The sequence below is a fragment of the Paramormyrops kingsleyae genome, chromosome 14, assembly GCF_048594095.1.
Source record: "Paramormyrops kingsleyae isolate MSU_618 chromosome 14, PKINGS_0.4, whole genome shotgun sequence".
Lineage (NCBI taxonomy): Eukaryota > Metazoa > Chordata > Actinopteri > Osteoglossiformes > Mormyridae > Paramormyrops > Paramormyrops kingsleyae.
This window is the reverse complement of record NC_132810.1, coordinates 17,334,419-17,357,072: the sequence shown is the minus strand read 5'-3', so window position 1 is coordinate 17,357,072 and position 22,654 is coordinate 17,334,419. Positions and strand designations below refer to the sequence as shown.

Genomic DNA, 22,654 nt, shown 5'->3' with positions numbered 1-22,654 from the left:
AAAAACAAACACAACGGCCTTCTTTGTCACAGATACGAGTTGTAATTTGCCAAATGAAAGAAGATGGCTTTTTAATCTCCTGGGAGAGCTTTTTTTTTTTTTGCATGGCTGATTCTTGTACTTTTTCCCCCTGAATTACAAATACGCTTTGTTTTCAAGAACCGCCGCCTTCGATTCTTTGTTCCAAATGACATTCCCCCCACATTCAGCGGTGAGCTCTAGTCTGAAATCTGGCCATTATTGCACAAACAGAGATTGTCAGTATATCGCAGAAGGATAGCCAATGTGCTACAACACATGGTCACTTATTTCCTTATAATCTGTAATTCACTGGTGACAAAAACAACGTTAAAAGGTTGTTAACAACAGATGTATCATTTCAGTCCGCGTTTCCCTTGGCAACACAGACATGAAAAAAGCATAAATGAGTTTTGCACCGCCTGCGATAGAGGAACGACAGCATGCGGCTGCGATAGACGTTTGTTACCCTTCTAGCGATTGTAGGTACAAGTACGGAGCCGCGACCTGCCCTTCTAGTGGTGCTTAATGTTCCCGGGCATTCTGGGTAATCGCTTCGGTAGTTGTCAGCCACACCTTAGGCTAAAAATAAACTTCCCTTCCCTACACATACTACTCACTTCCAAATGGAATTTCAAATGGAAATTAGAAATGCGTCTGTCAAGTATCTGCGCCATCTCATCCACCACTGTCAACAAGTCAACCTGCAGGATCGTCCTTCATTTTAACTGTTTATTAGTGAGCGGGTGGAAAAAAAGCAGGCCGTTTACATGGGCAAATCACTCCAGCTGTCGCTTTGGCAGTCCTCCGCGGGAGAGCGCATGGAGCTCGTGTTGAATGAGTAGGCTATTAGTCTCACTTCTGATACCCAGGACACCCAGGGCCTGATGGGGGGTGGGGGTGGGGGTGGGCGGGGCAAGCGGCTGGAGATGATGGGTGCTTTGGACTGGTCGCCGTGGAATATGCTGGTGGGGCTCACCTCTTTGTTGGGTGGGTTGTAGATGGGCCTGGGAATTAAGCCTCCCTGCTCCTCTTAGGTACGTAGTTGTGTAGCTCCTGCACTGGTACTGCTTACAGTTACGCCTGAGCATTCACTGGCAGCTCAGCCTCGTTGCACTTATGCCTAGATAACTCTTTGTCATCATGTATGTTTGTAATGTGCCGTTTGCCTCACGTTTACGTCAGTCTGGACAACTGCATCTGCTAAATTAGAGTAAATGTGAAAGTAATTTAAGGGAGAGTCCAGAAAAATACACACAGTCCTGCTGGCTAATATATTGCCTGCTGGACTTATTTTTACTGAACTGGCCCAGTTGGCTAGTAGCAAAAATTCACAAGTTCCAGCCCTGGTTGTAAGCCCACATTTATGTGAAATTCTAGGATTCCATAGAGCTCTGTCGGTTTTTAAAAGCTTGCTTGAACATCGATTCTACCTTAATTCCTTAATTTGGGTCAGGCTCAAACCTTCAAATATAAGCAAGCACTTGTGACTCCCCTGCAACACAGGTTATACCCCTTCAGTACTGAAGTAAACATTGTCTCTGGCTATGCTACATGTTCATTTGCAGTTCCTAGTGGTCATCTTGCCCCTCTGAACTTTAGCAGAAAAAAAGCCTTGTTCTGACTCGTCTGTTGCCACGGTGACTTCAGACACGGGTGGTGTTGGAAATGGCCTCCGTTTGGGCAGGCTGCCAGCACTGGGGTAGCTGTCCGAGAACTTCTCCATCGTTTGGAATCAACATTCACATTCGTTTGAATCCAGTGAGGACCAGACTCAGAGCCCTGTCTCACGTGAAACTGCATTTGCAGTCAGTGGCTGCAGGGAGGCTCTCCAGCAGATATGTTCGAAAGGCAACTATTTTGACCTGACAACGTAACCATTTCAAACGCATACTCACACACCAAACATTGAAATTATAGATCCCCCGAGTATGTCGATTGTTAAACATCTTTTGATGCTTGGTGGCACTTTCAAGGACGTGGTCGATGATTCACGTCCCGGGAGAGGTCCTGCTGGAGTGCTTTTCAGCGAGGTACTTAACCTGAAATACTCTGGTCAAACACCCAGCTGTGAACACGGGTATGAAGGGTCTTTGAATACAAGCAGCAGATAAATGGCAGAACACAAAAGCAAAAAAATAAATAAAACATATGCAATATGTGAACAAATTACAAAAGAACTACATATGAAAACACACAGCTAGTCAAACTATTAAATAAATTATAGTGACTACGTAAGAAATTAAGTGCAGAAGTGACAGTTTATCATAGGCAATTACACGTCTTTGCATATCGCACATTGAACAATCGTTTCGATGATACGTGTGAGATGCACCCTTCTTCCGGTTTTTATAACTCTCCCATATCAAACTGCTTTACATGTTTACTACGCGATCTCAAATATTCACAAATCAAAGCTATCCCACGACGGATAGGGAACAAACATCTTTCTTACATACACATTTACATACACAACACATCCTCCGCATCCGCGGGATAAATCACGCTGCCCTGCGTCGTATTTCTGCAAATGCACATACATATGTCAAGATGTCTCACGACGAATACGTCGTTTATAACAGCTTTTACAAAACATTGGCAGCGGACCTAGGAACAGTACAAGTGATCTCAGCCGTTCGCCGGTTTTTCTAACGGGGCGTAAACCAGGTGGCGCATTAGACGTGAGAGCATGGCTGTAATCAGCTGCTGCTAAATACTTTGCCGAGACTTCTGCCGTGAAAGTTGCCCGTATCCTACAGCAGATCATACGACCGCTATACCATGTGTGCAGATAAAACACTGATCTGACACGGCAAGAGAGCTGATTTATCAAAATCTGTCAGTTTTAATTCTGCAAAACGTATTACGTGATATTATACCTTTTTGAGGTCTAAATCTTGGACGGTGAAGTTAAATTCAGCTTTTGTTGTACGACAACCTAAGACTGATTCGGTTCTAGATGCTTGTTTTAAAACCAACGCACATGTATAGACACATCCAGAGCATTTTTTTTCTGTCCGATATGAACATTTCAAAGGAACTCGTACCAATATCAGGATTGTCAAATTTTACTAAGTCCATAAATACGCCTGTTGATCAATAATATTATGGTTGTTGGCTAATATCAAACACACGCGCAAGTACTTGAACCTATGAAGAGTATGAGATTTCAGTATGAGATTCATACCAGCCCAGTATCTGTATTCTGCCAGCATTTGGGAACCACCAGCCAATCATGATTTATATATAAGTGTTGGGGTATTTCTGCATCACACCAATGCTTCGGGACCTCCATCACCCACTCTGCCTTCATGAGCAAAGGGTAAAGCATGGGCACCAAGCCCGTTATAGATTTCCCCTCATTTCCTACGGTCGTTAAAGAACGACGAAATTAATTGTTAGTCAAGGACACAGCTGACCGATTGAATGGAGGGAGTCTGAATGAAGGTCGTTCGGATCCACTCTGGAGCACTCAGAGCAGCACCGTTTCTCCGTTTAATCATTGGAGCTGAAGCTTCTCCGTCATTCTATTCAGGCTTCACATCAGGTAATTAAGGTCTGATCATAAAACACCGTTCAGTGGCGGACGACGTGCTGGCCAAGGGTCACTCCCCATAATTCTCCATCGCACAATGCGTTGGCGTGGCCGGGGGGGACACGCTCACGTTTTGGCTCTCCATAAACCAGTGTAATGAATGACGACGATGGAGCTTTACCACAATGTAAATGAAGTCGCATCATATGCGATTTAAACAGTGACCTTCTCGTATAACTTGTTGAAAACCCCAACTCTTTTAATCGATGCAAACCAGTGCTGATAATTGTGTTCAAATGTCAATTATGTACCTTACTCTGCCCACTATCCAGTGAAGGCATCGAAATAGGTGCTTTCTACTCAAATACACTTAATTCATATTATGTTGTGCCCTGCCTCATGAACCACAAATGGTAGAGATGCTGGTGACACTATAGCACAAATGGTAGAGATGCTGGTGACACTATAGCTATACCACATAATAGCATTAAACCCCTTCACATTAAGTGTGGGTGGTGATACATGCGATACTTACATACAAATAAGAAAACCGTTACAATTCATGTTGCCGGGAAGAACATTTGCTTAAAGTCTTTATAAACCACAGAAAGATATTGTTTTATACACCACTTCATTGCAAAGAATTCCACAGGATATGCTAATAATCTTTGTATGCCATACAAACCATCTTAAAAAGAAGTGCTAAGAATCTTAAGTTACTGTTCAACTTGTAAGGCTTATACTGGTTAACAGAAGAGACACTTGTACTGGTCCAAGTTTTCTCTGGTCTGATTGACACTCTGGCCGTGAGCCAGTGCAACCAAAATCTGAACCACGATACTTCAAGATTCAATATTTTATTTGCTGCATGAAGTTGGCACATTTTACAGTGAAATCAAGATCTGGCTTGCTCCTGCTACTGTAAATAAACAGTATAGGTAAATTAAACTGAATAAATGAAGTCAAATTGGGGGGGGGGGTGCTAGTTCTACTGGCAGGACTTGTACTGATACCACATCATCAGGGTGTTCAAAAACAAAAAAGTCAAAAGAACCTGGAAAAAATTAAACAGCAGAGGCGATTTCACTCTCTCGAAATACGATCAGATCCTGCCACCTACTGCCGAAAAAGGCACTTGCTTGAGTCAAAAAACAGAAAATCTGTGAATCACGTAAGCTAAACAGTTACAACTAACTAATAAATTAAAAATGTCTGTGTCCCGTGAACCGACGGGAAGATGCGCTGTGTTGTTTGCGGTCTGCACCCCCGTGCCGCTTTTTGCGCGTCACACTTTACCTATCTTTCTCCATCTCCTGTCTTCCTTTATTGTCTCCCTCATCTCTTACTTTTTGTATCTGGGGTTATGTCTGGAAAGCGTAAGAGAAAGCGCATGGTTTACATTATATGCTATTTTATTTTAATGAAACGCCTTTCATTGATCGCTAACCCCCGAACCCCTGTGCCCATCCATCTCCACGGTGACAGGTGAACTCACTCCCTTCCCTCTGATCTCACACCCAGTTAATATTCTTCTTCCTGCTGTTCTCCGTTATGTTCCTCATTCCCGTCCTCTTTCCTCATACTCTGTGGAGCTGCAGAATCAGAGTTTGAAATAAATATTCCATCAATATATTGATGTTCATGATATAACAGCTCCAGCAGTTAAAACTTGTGTTGATGAATTATAACGAGGGCAATAACAGGAGCTGTTTAAGATATAATCTGTTAATGCTGCTTGACTTTCCCAATTCGCTGAGACTAAAATTGCCCAATACATGTTACTGGCATCCTGTTACTGGTTGTTTCTCTTCTAATTTTTCCCAGTCTTCTCCCAATCCTTTCATCTCTACCCCTTCTGTAGTTGGTGATATTTCTAAGTAACTTGAATCATAGTGAGGACTAGTAGTGTCATGCCCCGATCGTCCGCTCTTCTCGTGTGCCACGCCCCCTCATTAACCCCATGTGGATGTGTTCGTCAGCTGTTTCCGGTTACTGTCATTAGTTCAGTGTATTTAGTCCGCGTTTAAGTTTGTTTCCCCAGTCCGGTCATTGTTATGTCAGTCCGAGTGTTTGCTTACGCCTTGTGTTGCTGCGTCCATTAAACTCCGTGTTTCCCCCAAACTTCTGGCTTCCTGCGATTTTACTGCGCTCCGTGCGCCGTTCGGCAGGACAAGTAGGAATGGTACCAAAATTCATTTTCATCCACCTGTCTGTATTCCATTAATCTCACCCTGTCTTTTATCCATCCTGTCATTTCCCACCTGTCCTCCAGGTCCAGGCTGCAGGAGCTGCGGTCAGAGCAGTTATCTCTTTCATTCACGTTTCTAAATTCATTTTCTCCACCTCCACATTCTCCACTACTGCCTCAGTCTCGCCCTCCATCTCCTCTACTCACTTCACATCAACTTCCTTCCCCACTTTTGCCTTGAACTGGGCTTCCTTCTCCTCCAGCACTGCCTTGATCTCAGCCTGCATCTCCTCCACTGCCTCTTCCATCCATCCATCCATCTTTTCCACTGTCTTAATATTATGCTTCATAACCTCCACTTTCTTTGTAATTCCTCTCTTTATTGCCTTCACTCCTTCAACCTCGTTCTCCTTCTCTTCTGCCACTGTTTTCTTCTCCATTTCCACTAACTTTTCTATATTCTCTCCCTCCTTCAATATGGTCCCTTGCACTTTTCCATCTTCTAACCCTGCTGTGTCTCCTAGCTCACGTTCTCGTGCTCTTTCCCATTGTCCTACACCTCCAACACACCCATTTCTAGTTTTATCTTATTCTCCACCACTCTCCTGCACTAATCCATCTCTTAATCAACTGTCTCATTCTTGTCCTCTTCCATCACTGCACAACTGCAGCTTCTTGACATCCGCAAATGACGCGCAAAGTCCCGGAAATGTCTCTCTCAGTTATTCCACAAGCAGTTTCACCGTCACAGTCCCGCCCCACACGGTGGGCAAATTTAATTGCCAGCATTTAGCCCAGGTAGGCAAATTGTACTGCTGGCACCTTTTTAATACCGTCATACTGTACAGCATTATACTGCGGTATACGGTATTTTGACGGTACTGTATTTCAAAAGCAATGGTATTATAGGCTAGTATTTCCCAATAAAATGTACCAAGCCGGGTGGGGCGATTACCGTAATACAACCGAAGTCTAGACAGCACCTCCCCCTCCCGATTGTCCCTCATCTGTCTCCCTGAAATCACAGCAAGGTGGGATGTCCGTGTTAGTGATTTCTAACCCGATACAATCAAATATATTAAGTAATATATACAAGATGTAGGCTATACAATATTCATGCGCTAGTACTTGAGCGTACAAACTCGATCGTGCTTCATACCAGGTAACATTTTTACTTGTGCCAGCATTTGGGAACCACCAGTCAATCCTGATTTATATATAAGTGTCGGGGTATTTCTGCATCACACCAATGCTTCGGGACCTCCATCACTCACTCATGAGCAAAGGGTAAAGCATGGGCACCAAGCCCGTTATAGATTTCCCCTCATTTCCTACGGTCGTTAAAGAACGACGAAATTAATTGTTAGTCAAAGACACAGCCGACCGATTGAATGGAGGGAGTCTGAATGAAGGTCGTTCGGATCCACTCTGGAGCACTCAGAGCAGCACCGTTTCTCCGTTTAATCATTGGAGCTGAAGCTTCTCCGTCATTCTATTCAGGCTTCACATCAGGTAATTAAAGTCTGATCGTAAAACACCGTTCGGTGGCGGACGGCGTGCTGGCCGAGGGCCACTCCCCATAATTCTCCATCGCACAATGCGTTGGCGTGGCCGGGGGGGACACGCTCACGTTTTGGCTCTCCATAAACCAGTGTAATGAATGACAACGATGGAGCTTTACCACAATGTAAATGAAGTCGCATCATATGCGATTTAAACAGTGACCTTCTTGTATAACTTGTTGAAAACCCCAACTCTTTTAATCGATGCAAACCAGTGCTGATAATTGTGTTCAAAGGTCAATTATGTACCTTTCCCTGTCCACTATCCAGTGAAGGCACCGAAATATGTGTTTTTACGATTGAAATAGGCAAACATAGTTCATACTATGTTGTTCTTTGGCTGCATAAATCCCGAATGGAAATGATGCTAGTGATTCTGGTATACCACGTAAAAACGTCCAAGGAAAAATGTTAAGGATGCCTGAAACCTCATACTGTGGCGACGGGCAGACCAAAGTATCGCGACCGCAGCGGCGAATAAAGACGAGTAGACTGGACTGACACGAACGTGGTTTTCAATTTAATTCGTAAAAGAACCACAACAAGTGCAGCAAGACGCGAACACGGCACGCAAGCGCGGGGAGGTCACACACTAAACAGGAAGGCTCAAATGGACACGTCAGGATCACACATACAGCACTGCTGAAGGTCTACGCGACACTAAGGAAATATAACACAAGTATTAACACTAACAACAACATTTACATCTGCCAGCATGTTCAGCGCACTTACTGGGCTCCGCAATACTGGAAATAGGAATAAAATTGGAGTACCTGGAGGAAACACCACAACGACACAGGGAGAACACACACACACACATGGAATCCTGGTCCTGGAGGTGTGCAGCATCAGCGCTAACCACTGCACCACCATACCACCAGTGGTAACCCAACTCTAAACTTCAATACTTGATCTAGGCCTACTGGTAGAACCTTAATTGACAGCACAAGCTACATAGGTGTTAAAAATACAAATACAAAAGATCCTGGAAATAATTACAATGACATAAGTCATAATTACGGTCCAATCTTGCCACCTACTGCCCCCAAAGGCAACTGCTTAGTCCGAAGAGCACCAAAGACATCAGCCAATTTAACGACGCAGTTATAACAAACTAATAAATGGATAAACAAGAAACATACAGCGAAGCCAGTAACGTACTGAAATAAAAGCTGCATGTGTTGTTCAGAGGGGCACGGGAGTCTCAGTATCTAATAGACCATTTGGGTATAGATGACACTAACCGTCGATGTCTGAGATGCACTTCACGTAGCCTAACAGAAAGAGCCTGTAACGTCATTCCGCGCAAATATTTCAAATGGCCACAAGGGGGCAGGGCTGTGAAGATCTTGAACCTTTACAGGCAGTCACGTCATGATTTATCACAAACCGAAGAGCAACGCAGTATGTTGGAAACTGGTCGTGTCCAGGTACTTTCAGTGCTGTCAATACTGCCGTAACTTGCCAAATTAAAATGAATTACATTTTAAGGGCTGTGTGCGTTGGAGTGTTTAATTTGAGCTGTGCTCTACGGCAGAATCGGTGTATTCTAGCTATTAGTAAACACCAGTTCACAAAATTTTACCGTTGACGTTGTACTTTCAGAAGTGTTTTAGTGCTATAAAAGATTTTTTTTTATCCATTCCCAGGCTCTTCGGTTCGCTCATCATCTGTAACAAACTTTGGCGGCTTTGCCTGGGGATCTTCCTTGTAAGTCTACACCAGTGATTCCTTTGGCAGGTGTGCATGCTGGGCTGTTTCAACATGGCTATGAAATAATTAGAGATGAGGTACACAAAATCAGACTTGAGCGCAGAACAAACCGTGGACTGGTGGGCAAAACGGCCAGATTTTGTAATGGTAGAGCTCAGTTTCTGTTACACCAGTGCGCAGGACGCAGTTAGACCTATTCAAGGAGAAGCTTCCCCATCAACCTCTCATATTGGGCAATACGTTCAGTTAAGGACCAAGACAACAGTATGCCAAATGGGGAGAGGAGGATCGTTATTGCAATCCTCAGGGCCGGGCAATCATATAGGCGACATAGGCGGCCGCCTTGGGCGCCACCTTTAGAGGGGGCGCCGACTTGCCAGGCAATTTCACTTTGCCTCGGACAGCAGGCACCGGCGCTGATGCTCGCGTAGGACGAAGTTTCCTGGTTTCAGTATCACTGAATCATCATAATCAAATGAAAAGCTCAACTGAAATTCGGATGCCCGAGACTGAACCAATTATTAGGCTACATGCGTATTCAGTGCTAATCCATCCATCGACAATAATTTTGGTTTTATGGCGAGAATCTCACACATTGCACAACGCGAACAGTGTCTACTGTAAACACGTGAATGTAGCGACTTGTAGTCAAAAGGTTTTTTTTGTTTTGTTTTTCGATGAACACTTTGCATATCAGTGATGTCATTGCACCGGCTTCTTGATAGGACATTGTCCGATAAGTGAGCCACATTTTGGAGCAGAGCGTTGGCCGAGAAGCCGGGACGGGATCAGCAGTCTGATGAGGAGCGTCGCTCCCTCCTCCTCCTCCTCCATTCCTGGTGGTGAGCCTGCGGTAAGAAAATACACACACAACTGTTTCCCTTCTTAATGTCCTTACGAGCAGGGCTGGAAATTAAGCTCGACTGCACGCCTGAGGTCAGTAATTTAGACGAAGGGCGACATTTTATTTATTTAGATATTTTTTAAACTGAAGTAACCAAGTTGGCTAATAGCGAAAATTCTCACAAGTTCTCCGCTTGTAGTTGTGCGCCTGTCCCAGCGGCGAACCGCTCGCTCCCACCCCCGGCGACTCCATCCTGCAGTCCGCTGAAGTGGCTTGAAAGGGGGTTTCAGGAGAATCATCGATTATCCAGTAACTGATCCCGCGGAGCGTAAAGGTCCGGAAAGGCAAAGTGAAGGTGCGTGTCTGTGTTTCTTCTAACATGTGGTCACTTTTGGGACGACAGACGCGGTTGCTGGTTGTAAAGGCGCGTGTGTGTGCATGTAAATATGTGCCCTTTTCCTAGTAACTAAGGGTTAATAGATATTCGTGTCACGCTTTGCACTGCGCAGTCCCTGGACAAACTTCGCACGCTTATGCAAAATCCTCGGCGTTTCACTATTAATATGATCGGCGTCTTAGTGCTAAAGCAAAACCGTATTCAGGATGTTTCTACACATGGTCAGGATCAATTAACGCAACAAGCCCTTTAGACTGTTCTGCTTCATCACCTTGGAAAAAAGTTTCCATATCTGTCTTTACCCAAAGTCTACGTAATCGTTAGTCACTAAACTAACCCAGTTTACTCAACCGGTTCTCTATTAATTCGGAGTTTATCCCATACTTTATCCAACCGCGGTCTTTATTCACGGACTCGTATACAGTCATCTGAACTTTTAATCTCGCCCACGGTGAACAGGTAACACATTTGCTCAGTGTAGTTATTGAAGTGTAAACTGATTGCTTTGAAAGTGGACATATCTTTGTCCTGTTTAAATTAAAATCTCTTCATGTAGCTTCATAGCTAATTTGGCATTACGGGTTTTGATGAGGGTATTGACCCACCAATCAAAAGTCGAAATCTTTATCTGTAAATAACTTAAAAGAGAAGGTACTTTTGTATTTTTTTTCTTTTTAAGTGAAATATTTCCAAGACGTCGTTTACGTTTAGTCCCAGCAGAGAGCTTGTTTATCGCTGTGCAGATGAGCGCATCTCTCTGGTGAACAGGAGCGACACGGACATCGTTAGTTTTAAGGGTCTAATTAGCCTGTAATTATAAGCTGGTGTGGCGGAAACCTATGATAAAATGTGCAGCCGGAAGGAAACGTTTCTGCTTTCGTTCGGAGTATAATTTTTGTTAATTGGGTATGTAGAGTTTAATTCATGCTGGGAGGAGCAGTGTCTGCCCTGAGTTTTGCTCTTGTGTCCAATCGCAGGTGAGACTGCGGTAAGAAAATACACACACAACTGTTTCCCTTCTTAATGTATTTATTTTATTTATTTATATATTTTTTAAACTGAAGTAACCAAGTTGGCTAATAGCGAAAATTCTTAGGTTCAACCCCAGCTATCAAGCATTTTTCCCCAGATCGACTTTAGACAAACATAGAGCAGAGCAGTGCAGTGCAGGTGTTGTTGGTCTGTAATGTGTTTGAAAGGCAGCGGATTCGCTGGTGTGAGTTCTTCTGCCACGCAGACAGTTTAGCTCGTCCATCTAGAGGCTTGTGGTCAGAGCACTCATTTAGAAGAGCTGCAAATGTGCTAATGATAAAGGGCAGCCTTTGACCCCAGAAAGTATGTGCTTAATGCACCCAATGGCTGTTGAGAGTCTGCTTGTTACAGGTTCACGCCCCCTCTGGCTGCCTTTACGGGCTGCAGGAGGACAACAGTCCTGAAACAGGAGGGTGGCATTAACCCCAGTGCATCATGGGAAACTCCAGCAACAAAGATGTTCATGGATCTGCAGGTAATGCACCTCTGTAACCACCAGGCTGTGATGTATTCAGGCAGAAGCACTCTTCAGGATTTCATCTTCCTGCTTCTCACAGCCAGGCCTGTCTTGTGTGGAGGAGCAGTCCAGCACGTTGAATTCTGAAGCCAGCCTGAGACATTTCGCTGTGTGTGTGTGTGTGCGTGCGTGCGCGTGTGTGTGTGAGCATTCAGCAGAGCTGCTGTAAAAATTTGGTATGCCTCTCACTTGCACCCACTCATATTGTCCAGTGTCTAACCTGTGCCCCCCCCCTTTCCTGAGTCCTGGCATCTCAACAGCTGTGAGGCTCCTCTGGGGGAGGATAAATTTTTTTTTCTTCCCCCATTTTCAGAGGACATGGCCAGTTTGCCCCCCTCCCCCGCATGTCTTTCTGCTCTGGTCAGTGGGAGTGAGGATAATGCATTTTCACCCACCCCTCATTCCCTGGCTCCTCAATAAGCACATTAATGAAGTGGAAGTTCGGGAATGAATCCCCTCTATATCGATAAGTCAGGCTGCTATTCGGGGTTTGGATGTTTTTCTGGTGAAACGAAGCATCTCGCGTCTTTGGATTCGATATCGGCGCCTGTGTACGTCTGCGTCACCTGTTGACATGTCGGAGGTCTGTCTGCAGGCGCCCATTTGGACTCCCCTCACACCCCTCCTGCATCGCTACTCACTCCCACTGTCCTTGGGACGCACCCACCTCTCAGCTCCACTCCGGCACAGCAGGGTGAGACGGCACCGAAGGCCGCCAAGGTGACACATCAGGGGGGTCCCACCCATGCTCGTGATGCCTCCCAAAGCGCCGCCCACGAGTGGGCGGTCATCAGCCCAGCAGGCACTGAATCTGACAGCGGCGGTGTGGTGGATTGTGGAGAGGCCCATCTGGTCTGCCCAGTGACGGCTCTCACCCAATCAGCACTCTTGCCTGTACTTGCCAGTACAGCTGAGGACAGTGGTCTGGACCAATCTGCAGGGGAGAGAGGCAGGGTGGGGGAGGGGTGTGGCAACAGGGACACACCCACCTCAGAGACCCTGCTGGAGCAGTACCGAATGACTCTTGGGTTGAGTCATGGGCAGGATGGACCTCTGAGCACAGCAGGTAGGCGTTGCACGGCTTTCCAGCAGTATAATGGGGCAGTGTGTGGCTCAGTGGGTTAGGATGCCATGCTTGTGATCAGGAGGTCATAGGTTCAAATCCCAGTGGTTGGAGGTGTAATTTCACCACTGGGCCCTTGAGAAGGTTTTACTTACTTGATTGATGAAGATGACATAGTTCGTGGCATTTTTTTTGGATAATCTCTTTCCATCTCAGATCTAGTCAGATGTGTCCTGGCGGAGCGAGACAAGCTTGCAGATGAGGTGCAGTATCTGAAAGAGGTGATGAAGGTAAGCTAGACCCTCTGAAGTCCTGGTGCCCCCGATGGTATGAATAGACACCCCAACTCTGCATTTTAGGGGATGACCCTGTTTTTAGAAACCGCTGGATTGACAGGCGGTAAGACGGACACCCGATGGTAAACAGGAGCTGGCCCTCAGGTAGAGAAAGAGGTCGGTGGGGGCCACCTGGAAATGACAGAGACAAAGAGCGGCCTTTCATATCTGCCCATGCAGAGGGGAGCCGGTGCTGCTGGGGGGCCGTAATGGCCGCCTTCCTGTCCCACAGAGCCTTCCAACGGAAATGCCTGAAGATGTTCCTGATTTGTTACTGGGGTCTTTTCATCAAAGGTTCTTCTGTTTAGCGATACAGGAGGGAGAAAATGACTGCGAGGAGTTAAACTTCCCGGAGCGTTGGTCAATTCCGCATTCCTTGGGGGGTTTAGATGAATTCCCCCTTTTTAAAACAATTTTTCTTGTAATTTCCTGTCAACCACCATGCCCCAGGCCCCAAACCTGTGTGTGTGTGTGTGTGTGTGTGTGTGTGTGCGTGTGTGCACGCGCGCCGGCAAACTGAACGTGGAGCAGAGTCTCGCTCGTGGCAGAGTCCATGTCGGCGGCTCCACAGTTTTAAAGAGAAAAGAAAGAGGCACTTTGGGGGGGAGCCTGTTAGTCTGAGTGGGGGGTGGCTGTGTGTGTGGCTGTGAGAACTTAATGGACACAGACACTTTCAGCAGACAGTGAGCATTACCCCCTCCCCCCCCCCCCCCCAGTCCATATCCTTCAGTGTATCTGCAAGCCTTGCCCCCATGCGGAGTCTAAAATGATGACCTCACAACTTTTGCTTTCTCTCCGTCCGGGGGGGGGGGGGCATTTCCTTCCATCCATTGCACCGCTCGATGCTTTTTTTTTCCTGAAATGTGAAGTCGCACCCAGCTGCTTTGCATCAAGCAGACGGGGGTGGGCGGCTGGGGGGGGAGGGAGGCCGACCAAGGCATGGGTGACCGGGTCCGGTTACTGACCCGGCCTCCAGTGGCTCGTCTTCAGGCCTTGGAGATGTGCCGTACATTGCTGAGGCACAGGGAACAGGATGCGCATTTAGGACACGCTTTTGTATGAAGTTATTGTACGGGCCTGACTTGCAGAATGGAAAAACTGGAATGTTCTGAGTACGGGCGGAGCTCGACATGCAGTTGTATTTTCAGATTATTTATAATCGCATGGGGTCGTTGCTCTGCGGCAGCTCTGCAGGTCCGCGGTTTGGGCAGTTTGGGAATGCGACGGGCCGGTCACGCGCTGCGCTCCTGATGCTGACCGCTGCGGCCCCTAATAGTCTGAAGGCTGCTTCCATAACCCTGCCTGCCATTTAGTGCCAACATTGTCTATCTTCTTCTAGCCAGATAGTCAGAAGCTCCATTTAGTTTCCTTTTGGGTTGGGAGGGGGCAGATTTTTTTTTCCTGCCTAGATAACGAGGCTCCAGTTAACAGAGGATGCGTTACCGTGACGACCCCTCAGCCGGCCACACCCCGGGGGCCGGCTCGCCCGCACCAGCTGCTCCGCGCGGGGGCCGGCTGTGACATTACCCCGATCCGGTTCTTCATCCCCGGTATGTTACTGGGCGTTGGCTTGGTTCCGTGTTCACACGCCCCTCCCTGGTCAAGCGGGCGCCTGGCTGGGATGGGAACAGGGGTGTGGGGGTGATCGGGGCCTCCGCACACATCTGGTGTACGGGCAGGCTTTGGATTAATCCCAGGCCCACTGCTGGAAATCGTGTGTGTGTGTGTGTGTGTGTGTGTGTGTGTGTGTGTGTGTGTCTGTGCGCGCTCATTCCTCAGCCCTATGAGTCAGGTCATTTTTATTCCCGGCCTTGGATGTCCGACAATCAGCGCCTCACTTCCTGCCCCCCCATCTTTGTGTCGTCCTGGGGAGGGAGTGTCTTGCCCTCCTGGAGCTTGGACTTTATTCTCGCTACGCCGCATGACTGTGTCGAAGTCAATTCTACATGTAGCTCTGTGTTATTAAACTACAGGTAGTTGTTATTAAATGCATCCATATGTTGCCCTGTGTGGGGGGTGTTGTAATCGCCCCCAGCTGTGGAGTAGGGGCTCCCCGTCCAGCTCCTGACCTCCTTACTACCCCCCGCCATCTCACCATGCTTCTAACCACAGCCCCCCCCCCCACAACCACCGTATCCCATACCCTACCCCCAGCTGCCATCCAGTCCCCGCTGGTCGGACTCCCGCTTTCACATCTGGCCATCTGGAGGTGTTTCTGCCCCCCACGTGCTCTCTGTGTGGTGTAGTGTTGTGCCCGGAACATGCCACTCTGCAGGAAGCTGTCACTGGGACTGGGTGCCAGTGTGTGCAGCATGCGGTGCAGCATGCGGTGCAGCCTGACACGGTTGGGCCCCGTCGGCACCGTTTTACCGTGTTGAATCTGTGTCACGGCTCTTCGGTAGACGGCTCTCTGATTGGGCTGTATGTCAGCTGTCACTGCTTGTCGTACTGGTGTGTTGCAGCGCACATTTTCACATCGGTCTGGTTGGTGCTGGGTTTCTTTTTGCTGTTGGCCTAAGCTGGCAGGGTTTGGCTCAGGCGAACAGGAGCACGGTCCGCTTGGATCCTTCACCGATTCGCCAGGATTGGAATGAGGCGGCCTGAGCAGGTTTGATCCAGTTCACGGGGACCTGAAGCTGGCATTGACAGGGTTGCCAACTTGCTGGCATGAGATTTTCAGGTCGAGGTGAGTCTGCACACACATTTACATGTATGTAACGGTTTTATTACCTTGTAAATAGTCTGTAGGGTTTGCAAACTACCCCAACACTTTTGATGTAGCTAATTTTATGCTGTATAATGGAATAATATAGATTTGCTGTAAGATTTCTTGCGTGAGCGTGAGAGTCAGAAAGTGTGAGTGTCACGCCAGAGACGTGACAGCTGGCAACCCCGCAGTGAGCCCACCGGGCCGTATCGTCAGTAAATGTGGGTGCAGTTCTTAATGGTTCGGCATCAAATTCACGGTCCGCCGAGCGTGTCGCCCTCTTGTGGCAGGGAATCACGCTTTCTGAGGTGTGTGCCACTGAATAGGGCCGGCCTCAATTTGTTTCAGCCTGTTGGTCTTAGAAGTGAGTTCAGGTGTGTGATGAAGACGAGAGGACCGGTGGGAACTGGGACGCTCTGATGGAGTGTAATTCTCCGTGTCGGGACCCAGATCGGGTTGCTGGTACGTTTTGACAGCTCCAGAGTTGGTGTTTGGTGGTTGGAATCTGAGCACAGAGATTTCTCAGGTTTTGTCCTGGACTCAGTCAAGCTGCACCCAAAAGACACTTTTTGCTTATTGTATTTGTGAGACGCATTAATTTTGTTCTTGGCCGACCGGCTATTTCAGTGACTAATGGCAGAACATTAGTCACACGCTGCATGCTGATAATAATGAACGTACTGTTTGAACTAGAGGAGCGTAGATTAGTCATTCCGAAGGGCGTTGCTTGCTCACCATCTTTGACCTCGTTGTGGCCCTTGCTGTCCCCATCCCAGGAATCTGTTTACAGCTGCTCTTCCTGTCCTATGAATTGCTCCGGACTGTTTTCGTTTCCAAACCGGCACTTTGGGCCGTAGCCAAACTGATAATCTCTCTAACTACATCTGGTTAATTTGTGGTGGGTGAAAAGCCCTGATTTGAGGACGCTCATCCACACCCGTAGCCTCTGGCACGTAGCGTCATGCTGTGTCTCGTAATGGGGTACCGAAAGGATCTGTTTTTATACGGTTATTCAGTCATTTTACTGGAACCGTTTAACTTAATTCACTGAGAGGTACAACAGCACAAATTCTGGGCCAGTAACTGCAGATTTGCCATTTTTTACTCGAAAAAGTTAATGTTTTACAAGCAATATTTTTTTGGGTTTTTATACCTTCACTGAACCTTGTTTTGATAAGTGTGTGTGTATATAGTATGTGATCTTTTCACCTCTGACCTTTGCCATGAACAATTGACCTCCATTATTGACAGTTTAACTCGTCCACTTGCAGACGGAACGCGGGGAGTGGCTGCAATTCCAGGCCGACCTGCAGGTGGCAGTAGCGGTCGCCGACCGGCTGCGCGTGGAGGCGGAAGAGGAGCTCGGCTCTCTGCGGGGGGCCCACCGGGATGCGGAGCAGCAGCTGGCCTTGGCGCGACGAAGGCAGGAGGACACTGACGCGGAGCTGGAGAGCCTGAGGATTCAGTACCAGGAGGCCTGCAACAGGCTCTCCTCTCTGGCCAGGGAGAGCCCAGAGACAGGGGCCCAGGAGGAGAGTGCAGTGCCAGGGAGGTGGCGGGGAGGGGAGTGCACCACAGAGACAGACGGTCCCGGGAGCGAGAGCCAGGGGACGGACAGGGGGCGGGTCCTGCTGAAAGTGACCAAGCGGGAGGAGGTGGCTGTTGGGGGGAAGGGAGTGGCAGAGGAGTACCTGCGGAGCGTGGCAGCGGAGAGCAAAAGGAAGGAGGAGAGCCGTGCAGGGAGGGAGCCACGCAAGATGGGAGCGGCGACAGAGAGGTCCAGGTAAACATGACACCACGCTGCCATAATTGGTGACTCAGACAGATTTAAGAAAAGAAAAAAGAAAGCAACACTCAGACATTATGAATGCTGACTTTGGCAGAGTCTGGTGTCAAAGGGCTTTGTACACGTTGTGCTAATTTTAAGCACATTCTATTATTCTGCAGGAGTCTGTCCAGACTTCCCCTGTCATCCGACTCCCCCTTTGCCATCAATGGTAACTCCCAACCAGTTGCCACGACGATGGGGCCTCTTAGCAAGGTAAAGTTTCTCAGCAGTACTGGTGGCATTAGTGAGCCTGAAAATAATTCCTCAAATATGCTGCACTGCTGCTTACGTGTCCTGCAGCACTGAGCCGTGTCACTGGTGTCGGTGTCGGGGGACACTGGGCCACTTTGCCCGCAAAGACGTTTCAACATGACCAAATTAAAAAATTGGAAAATGCCAAAACAAAAAAGCAAATCGGTCTTCTATGAGTGATATAATGTGGATGCAGTCCTGCTGCCCCCCCCCCAATATTAAAATGACACAACACATTGTGATGATCCTTTCATATGCATTAAAACCCATGGAATCTGCATAGTGAGTTTGGAGCATAATAAATTGTTAGTTTAAGGACAAGTACAAATAGCTCAGCCCAGTGAGGAATTAAAAAGCTGTACATCAGAGTCGTGACTCGGTCTGGAAGCCGGTAATGGTGCTTTTGTAAGGGGGTAAGAATGTGCAGCATGCTTTGATGATTTTCAGTGGGACTGTTCGGCGCATTTTTTGTGTACTTGCGTAATATTTCGAATATTTACTCGGCTAGCCGGCTCAGATTATATTACCCTGCTGTGTGTGTTTTTTTTTGTTTTTTTTTGCTGTCAAATCCTATTTTTTCCGGATGTAGAATAGCAATTTCTTCCACCCAGCTACGGTAACAAGATCCAAGGTCTTTTTTTAAATGTTTGCACACACATTTGGTATGGATGATAACTTTCTATTTATGGATGCAACACACTGTAGAAGTGTGCGGTGTGTGGCTCAGTGGGTAAGGATGCTGTGCTTGTGATCGGAAGGTCATCGGGTCAAATCCCAGGGTCAGTAGAGTGATGTCACCATTGGGCCCTTGAACAGGGGCCCATAACCCCCAGGGACTGGCTGACCCTGTTTTGTCACATTTTTCTTGCTTTTAATTAATTAAAATGTAAGAATGTTAATATAAATCCAACATCGTAAAAGACTCATGTAGCCTGTAATACATAAAGGTTATCACGCTTTTTTTACTTTCATAAGTTTTAAGGTCGTTAACATGCTAGACCCACATGCATAAACATATTAAACTAACTGCTGCCTGAAAGTCAAGTATGAAAAGTGTCATAGAAGGAGGAAAGGAAGAGGCCGCTGAACGTGGGTGCCGGAAGTGCCCTTAAGCTTTTATTAATCCACAGTGATTCCAGCAGGGGGCGACAAAGCACATGATGGGGAACCCCGTTCACGCCAGATCCCCATAGGTTACAATGGACTGCCCTTGTTAATGTGTTGCTGCTAAGCAAAATGTCCTGTTTCTGACTTCATCTTCAGGCAAAATTCACGGAGGATCTCCGGCAATAAATCCGAGCACAAGCGCCATATAAGGGCAATCGTTTTAATGAGCGCTGCGCATTACCCCGTAAATGATTAAATCGCCTGAGCTTCAACTTATTGGGTCACCGCCACTAGTGGCATAAATTTTTACATGCATATTGAAATTGCTGTAATTAATCACGGACTCTGCAAGAAGCAAGACAGTTGTCGAGAGGGTGTCTGACTCCGTTCGTGATGAATATAATTATGGGCTCGGTGTTAGTTACACTTCCTCTCACTTGGTTTTTCCAGAACCAGCACACGGGCCAAGGAAAGAGGGTGGAGCAGGTTCTGGAGCAACAGGCTAGCTGGACTGGTGCAGGTACAGGTGGGCCGGGATGTGGTAGGTGGAGAGAGAGCCACCAGGTGGTTTGTCTGCAAAGCAGCTGGATGAGGTCACCCTGGGTCCCTCAGCCAATGAGCACATTGGCCGATGTACTAAATGCTGTTCTCTGAAGGTCTGGGCTTTAGGTTCTCTTGGGAGATGGTACCAGGTTTGTACGTTTGTGTGTGCACACATGACAGGTAAACAGGAAGTGACTGCCAACCATCAAAACACCATCCCCAGTGACCTCCCCCTGACAGCGGGCACTAAAGTCAAGTGAGTATTTGACCTACGCTGGAGTTTCCTTCAGAACGTTCTAGCAAACAGCATCGCTGGCATTCATGTCTAACGAGGAACATTTCCAGTGCAAGCAGGTATTATAATGAGCTCTTAGTGGTGCACTATACAGCCTCAGTGTGGCTTTTAGTGCAGTAGCAGCGATTCAGTAAATGTGTGACAGAGGTGCAAAGTTCAGGTCCAGAGAATACAAATCCAGACCAAGATTTCGTTTTAACCATCCAGTTGACTACTTTGTGAATGTCTTTGTACTCAACTGGTTGGTTAAAACGAAATCTTGGTCTGGATTTGTATTCTCTGGACCTGAACTTTCCACCTCTGATGAGCGATATGGCGCTCTAGTGTTGCCTCTTTTCATTCCCCATCAACACACTTGTCCGTCTAGGCAGCAGGATGGACTCAGCATGCTGTTACGTCGACACGGGGGCTCAAAGAGGAACTCCCTCCTCCGTTGGTGTCAAAGCCGCACACTGGGGTATAAGGTAATTGGGATTTAGGTTTGAGGGGGGGTGGCACGGCTGAAACTTGCAGGATGACGTTAGGAAGATGTCACATGTTTCAGGAGGTGGAGCGCACAGGTTCTAGGCATTCAGTACATCTGTTTTGCAGTCGTGTCAACGGAGCTTAGTGATCTTCTGCCTTTCCACACAGAACATCGACATCACCAACTTCAGCAGCAGCTGGGCGGATGGAATGGCACTGTGCGCCGTGTTCCACACCTACCTGCCATCTCACATCCCGTACCACAGCCTGAATCCGGAGAGCAAGGTGAGAGCGGAGTGTCCGTATGCACCAGTACCGGGGGCTGCCCCCAGGGGGCGCAATGGCATGAGCGTGAAGGTGCGTCTTTGTTTTTGCAGAGGGAGAATCTGGACCTGGCTTTCCGAACAGGGGAGAGTGTGGGAATCCAGGCTTCTTTGGTGAGATCCGTTCGAGCTTCAGCAGTACGGTCAGGGACGCAGGTATCAAAAGATACATTGCATTAAAAATGAAAAGGTCATTGATTGCAGGATGTCTCACCCTGCCAGCCCAGTGTATATGTTCCTGTTCTCTGAACCACTTAAGCTGTTGACAAGTGACACTAAGTGCTTCTTCTATCCTCTTATAATTAAGTAAGCAATGTATCAGTTGTAGAAAAACCTGCATGGATTGTGACACGTCCTGACTAAATCCTACCATTTGTTTCTATTTGTTTTACTTATTGAACATCCCCCCCCCCCCTCAAATTAGACAGTGGAGGAGATGCTGAAGGTGGGAGGCCCGGACTGGCAGGGGGTTCTGGGATACGTGGAGAGCATTTACCGCCACTTTGAGATGTGATGCTGGCCCTCTTGTTCGAGGATATTCAACATGGCAAAGTGTCCTGATTTATTGTCTCTTGAGGAAGAATTGCTTCAGGCTCGATAGAACAACCTGAAGCAGTGCTGCCCTAGAGCCACCTTGGCGAAACCGTACCGGCCCCGAAAGCTCGGCCTGGCTGAGTGTCTACCAGTCACTAGTGGTTTGGAAATTTGAGCCTAATAGTTTCAGGCTCAAAATTCCTGCAGCATTTCTGGAAGAAGGAAAACAACACTTGCAGGAAAAAGCTGCCCTCTGTGTTTTTAGTAACTGGAAAAACGTACAAACGCAAAAAGGATGCTGCGATATTCAAACTCAATGTCATTAAGCACGTGGCAGTTTGCATCGCTCATGCCTTGAAGCTCAATTTTACATAACTCTCCTTATTTGTATAATGCCTTGGTGGGGGGTGGAGTTTTGTCCTTGTACAACTGAAATATCCCTACCTCAAACAGCAGCCTTACAGACTTGGTCACCACGCTGTTGCCTTTCCCTCTGATAGTCAAATTAATGCCATAGTAAACACTGATGATGGCAGACGCTGGGTTTATAATCCATGGAATGTTTCCTCTTCACCTTTACTCAGTGTTGTGCTCATTGGTTTATATTTGCAAACTGTGTGTAGTAGGGGGTTGCAAAAATGAGGAAATATCGCATTTCCCCTTCAAATTTAGAGAGCGTTCTCATGTAGTATTTTTAACTGGTTCAAGGGTAAGAAAGTGTGCAGAATCAGTCTACAATAATCATGGTTTTCTTCTTTCAGAGGCTTGTGACCATTTTTCGGAGAATGTGGCTCTTTTGAAGGCGCGTGTCTTTAGCGGTTAGCGCTTCGTCCTGATTGGCTGCCATCTCTCTGTTGCAGTTCCCCCATCTGCCATCTATAGCAAACCTAATGTAATCGCGGGGCACCCTGTAAATAAACATGCACTTTCACACGCACTTTGTACAGACACTGGTGGCCACGGGCTGCCGTCGCCCAAGCAAGCTTTTTAACGGTTCTGCAGAATGACCAGAGGTAGTGTCACTCCACAGATCTCAAATCAGTGTTCTATCAGTGGAGGTCCTCATGTAGGCCTGAAAGTGTTTTATACTAAAATTGTGCCTAAATGCTGTTTTTGGTGTGGAGTCTGTAGCCAAAGACTTACTGTAAAATAATAAAAGTTGTCAGCTGAGACCGTTGTGTCCCCAATGATTCCTGGAGATGTGAGAAAGTAGCCAGGCTGCAGACAGCCTCAGCTGCACTACTGGTATTTCATAATGGTTGTTTTGTAAGCATGTGCCAGTATGTCACTGACTGAAGAAGTCCCCATTGATTAATGTGCCCTAACATCTCGTGATGTTTCCCAGAATTCCTTGCGGCAGGGTAGTGTAGATCATGGTGGTGGCATCGTCGGCCTG

The 22,654-nt window shown here is 47.2% G+C and overlaps 1 protein-coding gene and 1 long non-coding RNA gene across 6 annotated transcripts; one reads left to right on the top strand and one right to left on the bottom strand.

The window, feature by feature from the left end:
* Nucleotides 1-9,766: 9,766 nt before the first annotated feature.
* Nucleotides 9,767-10,151, bottom strand: LOC140578304 (uncharacterized). Its single transcript, XR_011982395.1, has 2 exons — nt 10,043-10,151; nt 9,767-9,852 (listed from the first exon to the last, which is right to left on the bottom strand). It is a non-coding gene; the product is annotated as an uncharacterized lncRNA (long non-coding RNA).
* Nucleotides 10,077-22,430, top strand: LOC111842058 (cytospin-A). 5 transcript variants are annotated; one of them, XM_023808346.2, is made up of 12 exons: nt 10,077-10,215; nt 11,641-11,764; nt 12,402-12,872; nt 13,086-13,159; nt 17,183-17,694; nt 17,859-17,952; nt 19,549-19,618; nt 19,822-19,897; nt 20,304-20,400; nt 20,570-20,686; nt 20,779-20,838; nt 21,149-22,430. In XM_023808346.2, exons 2-12 carry the CDS (start codon nt 11,725-11,727, stop codon nt 21,236-21,238), a joined length of 1,701 nt encoding a protein of 566 aa, XP_023664114.1. In that variant the 5' UTR covers nt 10,077-10,215; nt 11,641-11,724; the 3' UTR covers nt 21,239-22,430. The 5 variants fall into 5 exon arrangements, with proteins under 5 accessions (XP_023664114.1, XP_023664106.1, XP_023664079.1 ...); XM_023808338.2 differs by having other exon boundaries at nt 19,549-19,624; XM_023808311.2 differs by having other exon boundaries at nt 19,549-19,639.
* The last annotated feature ends 224 nt before the right edge of the window (nt 22,431-22,654 follow it).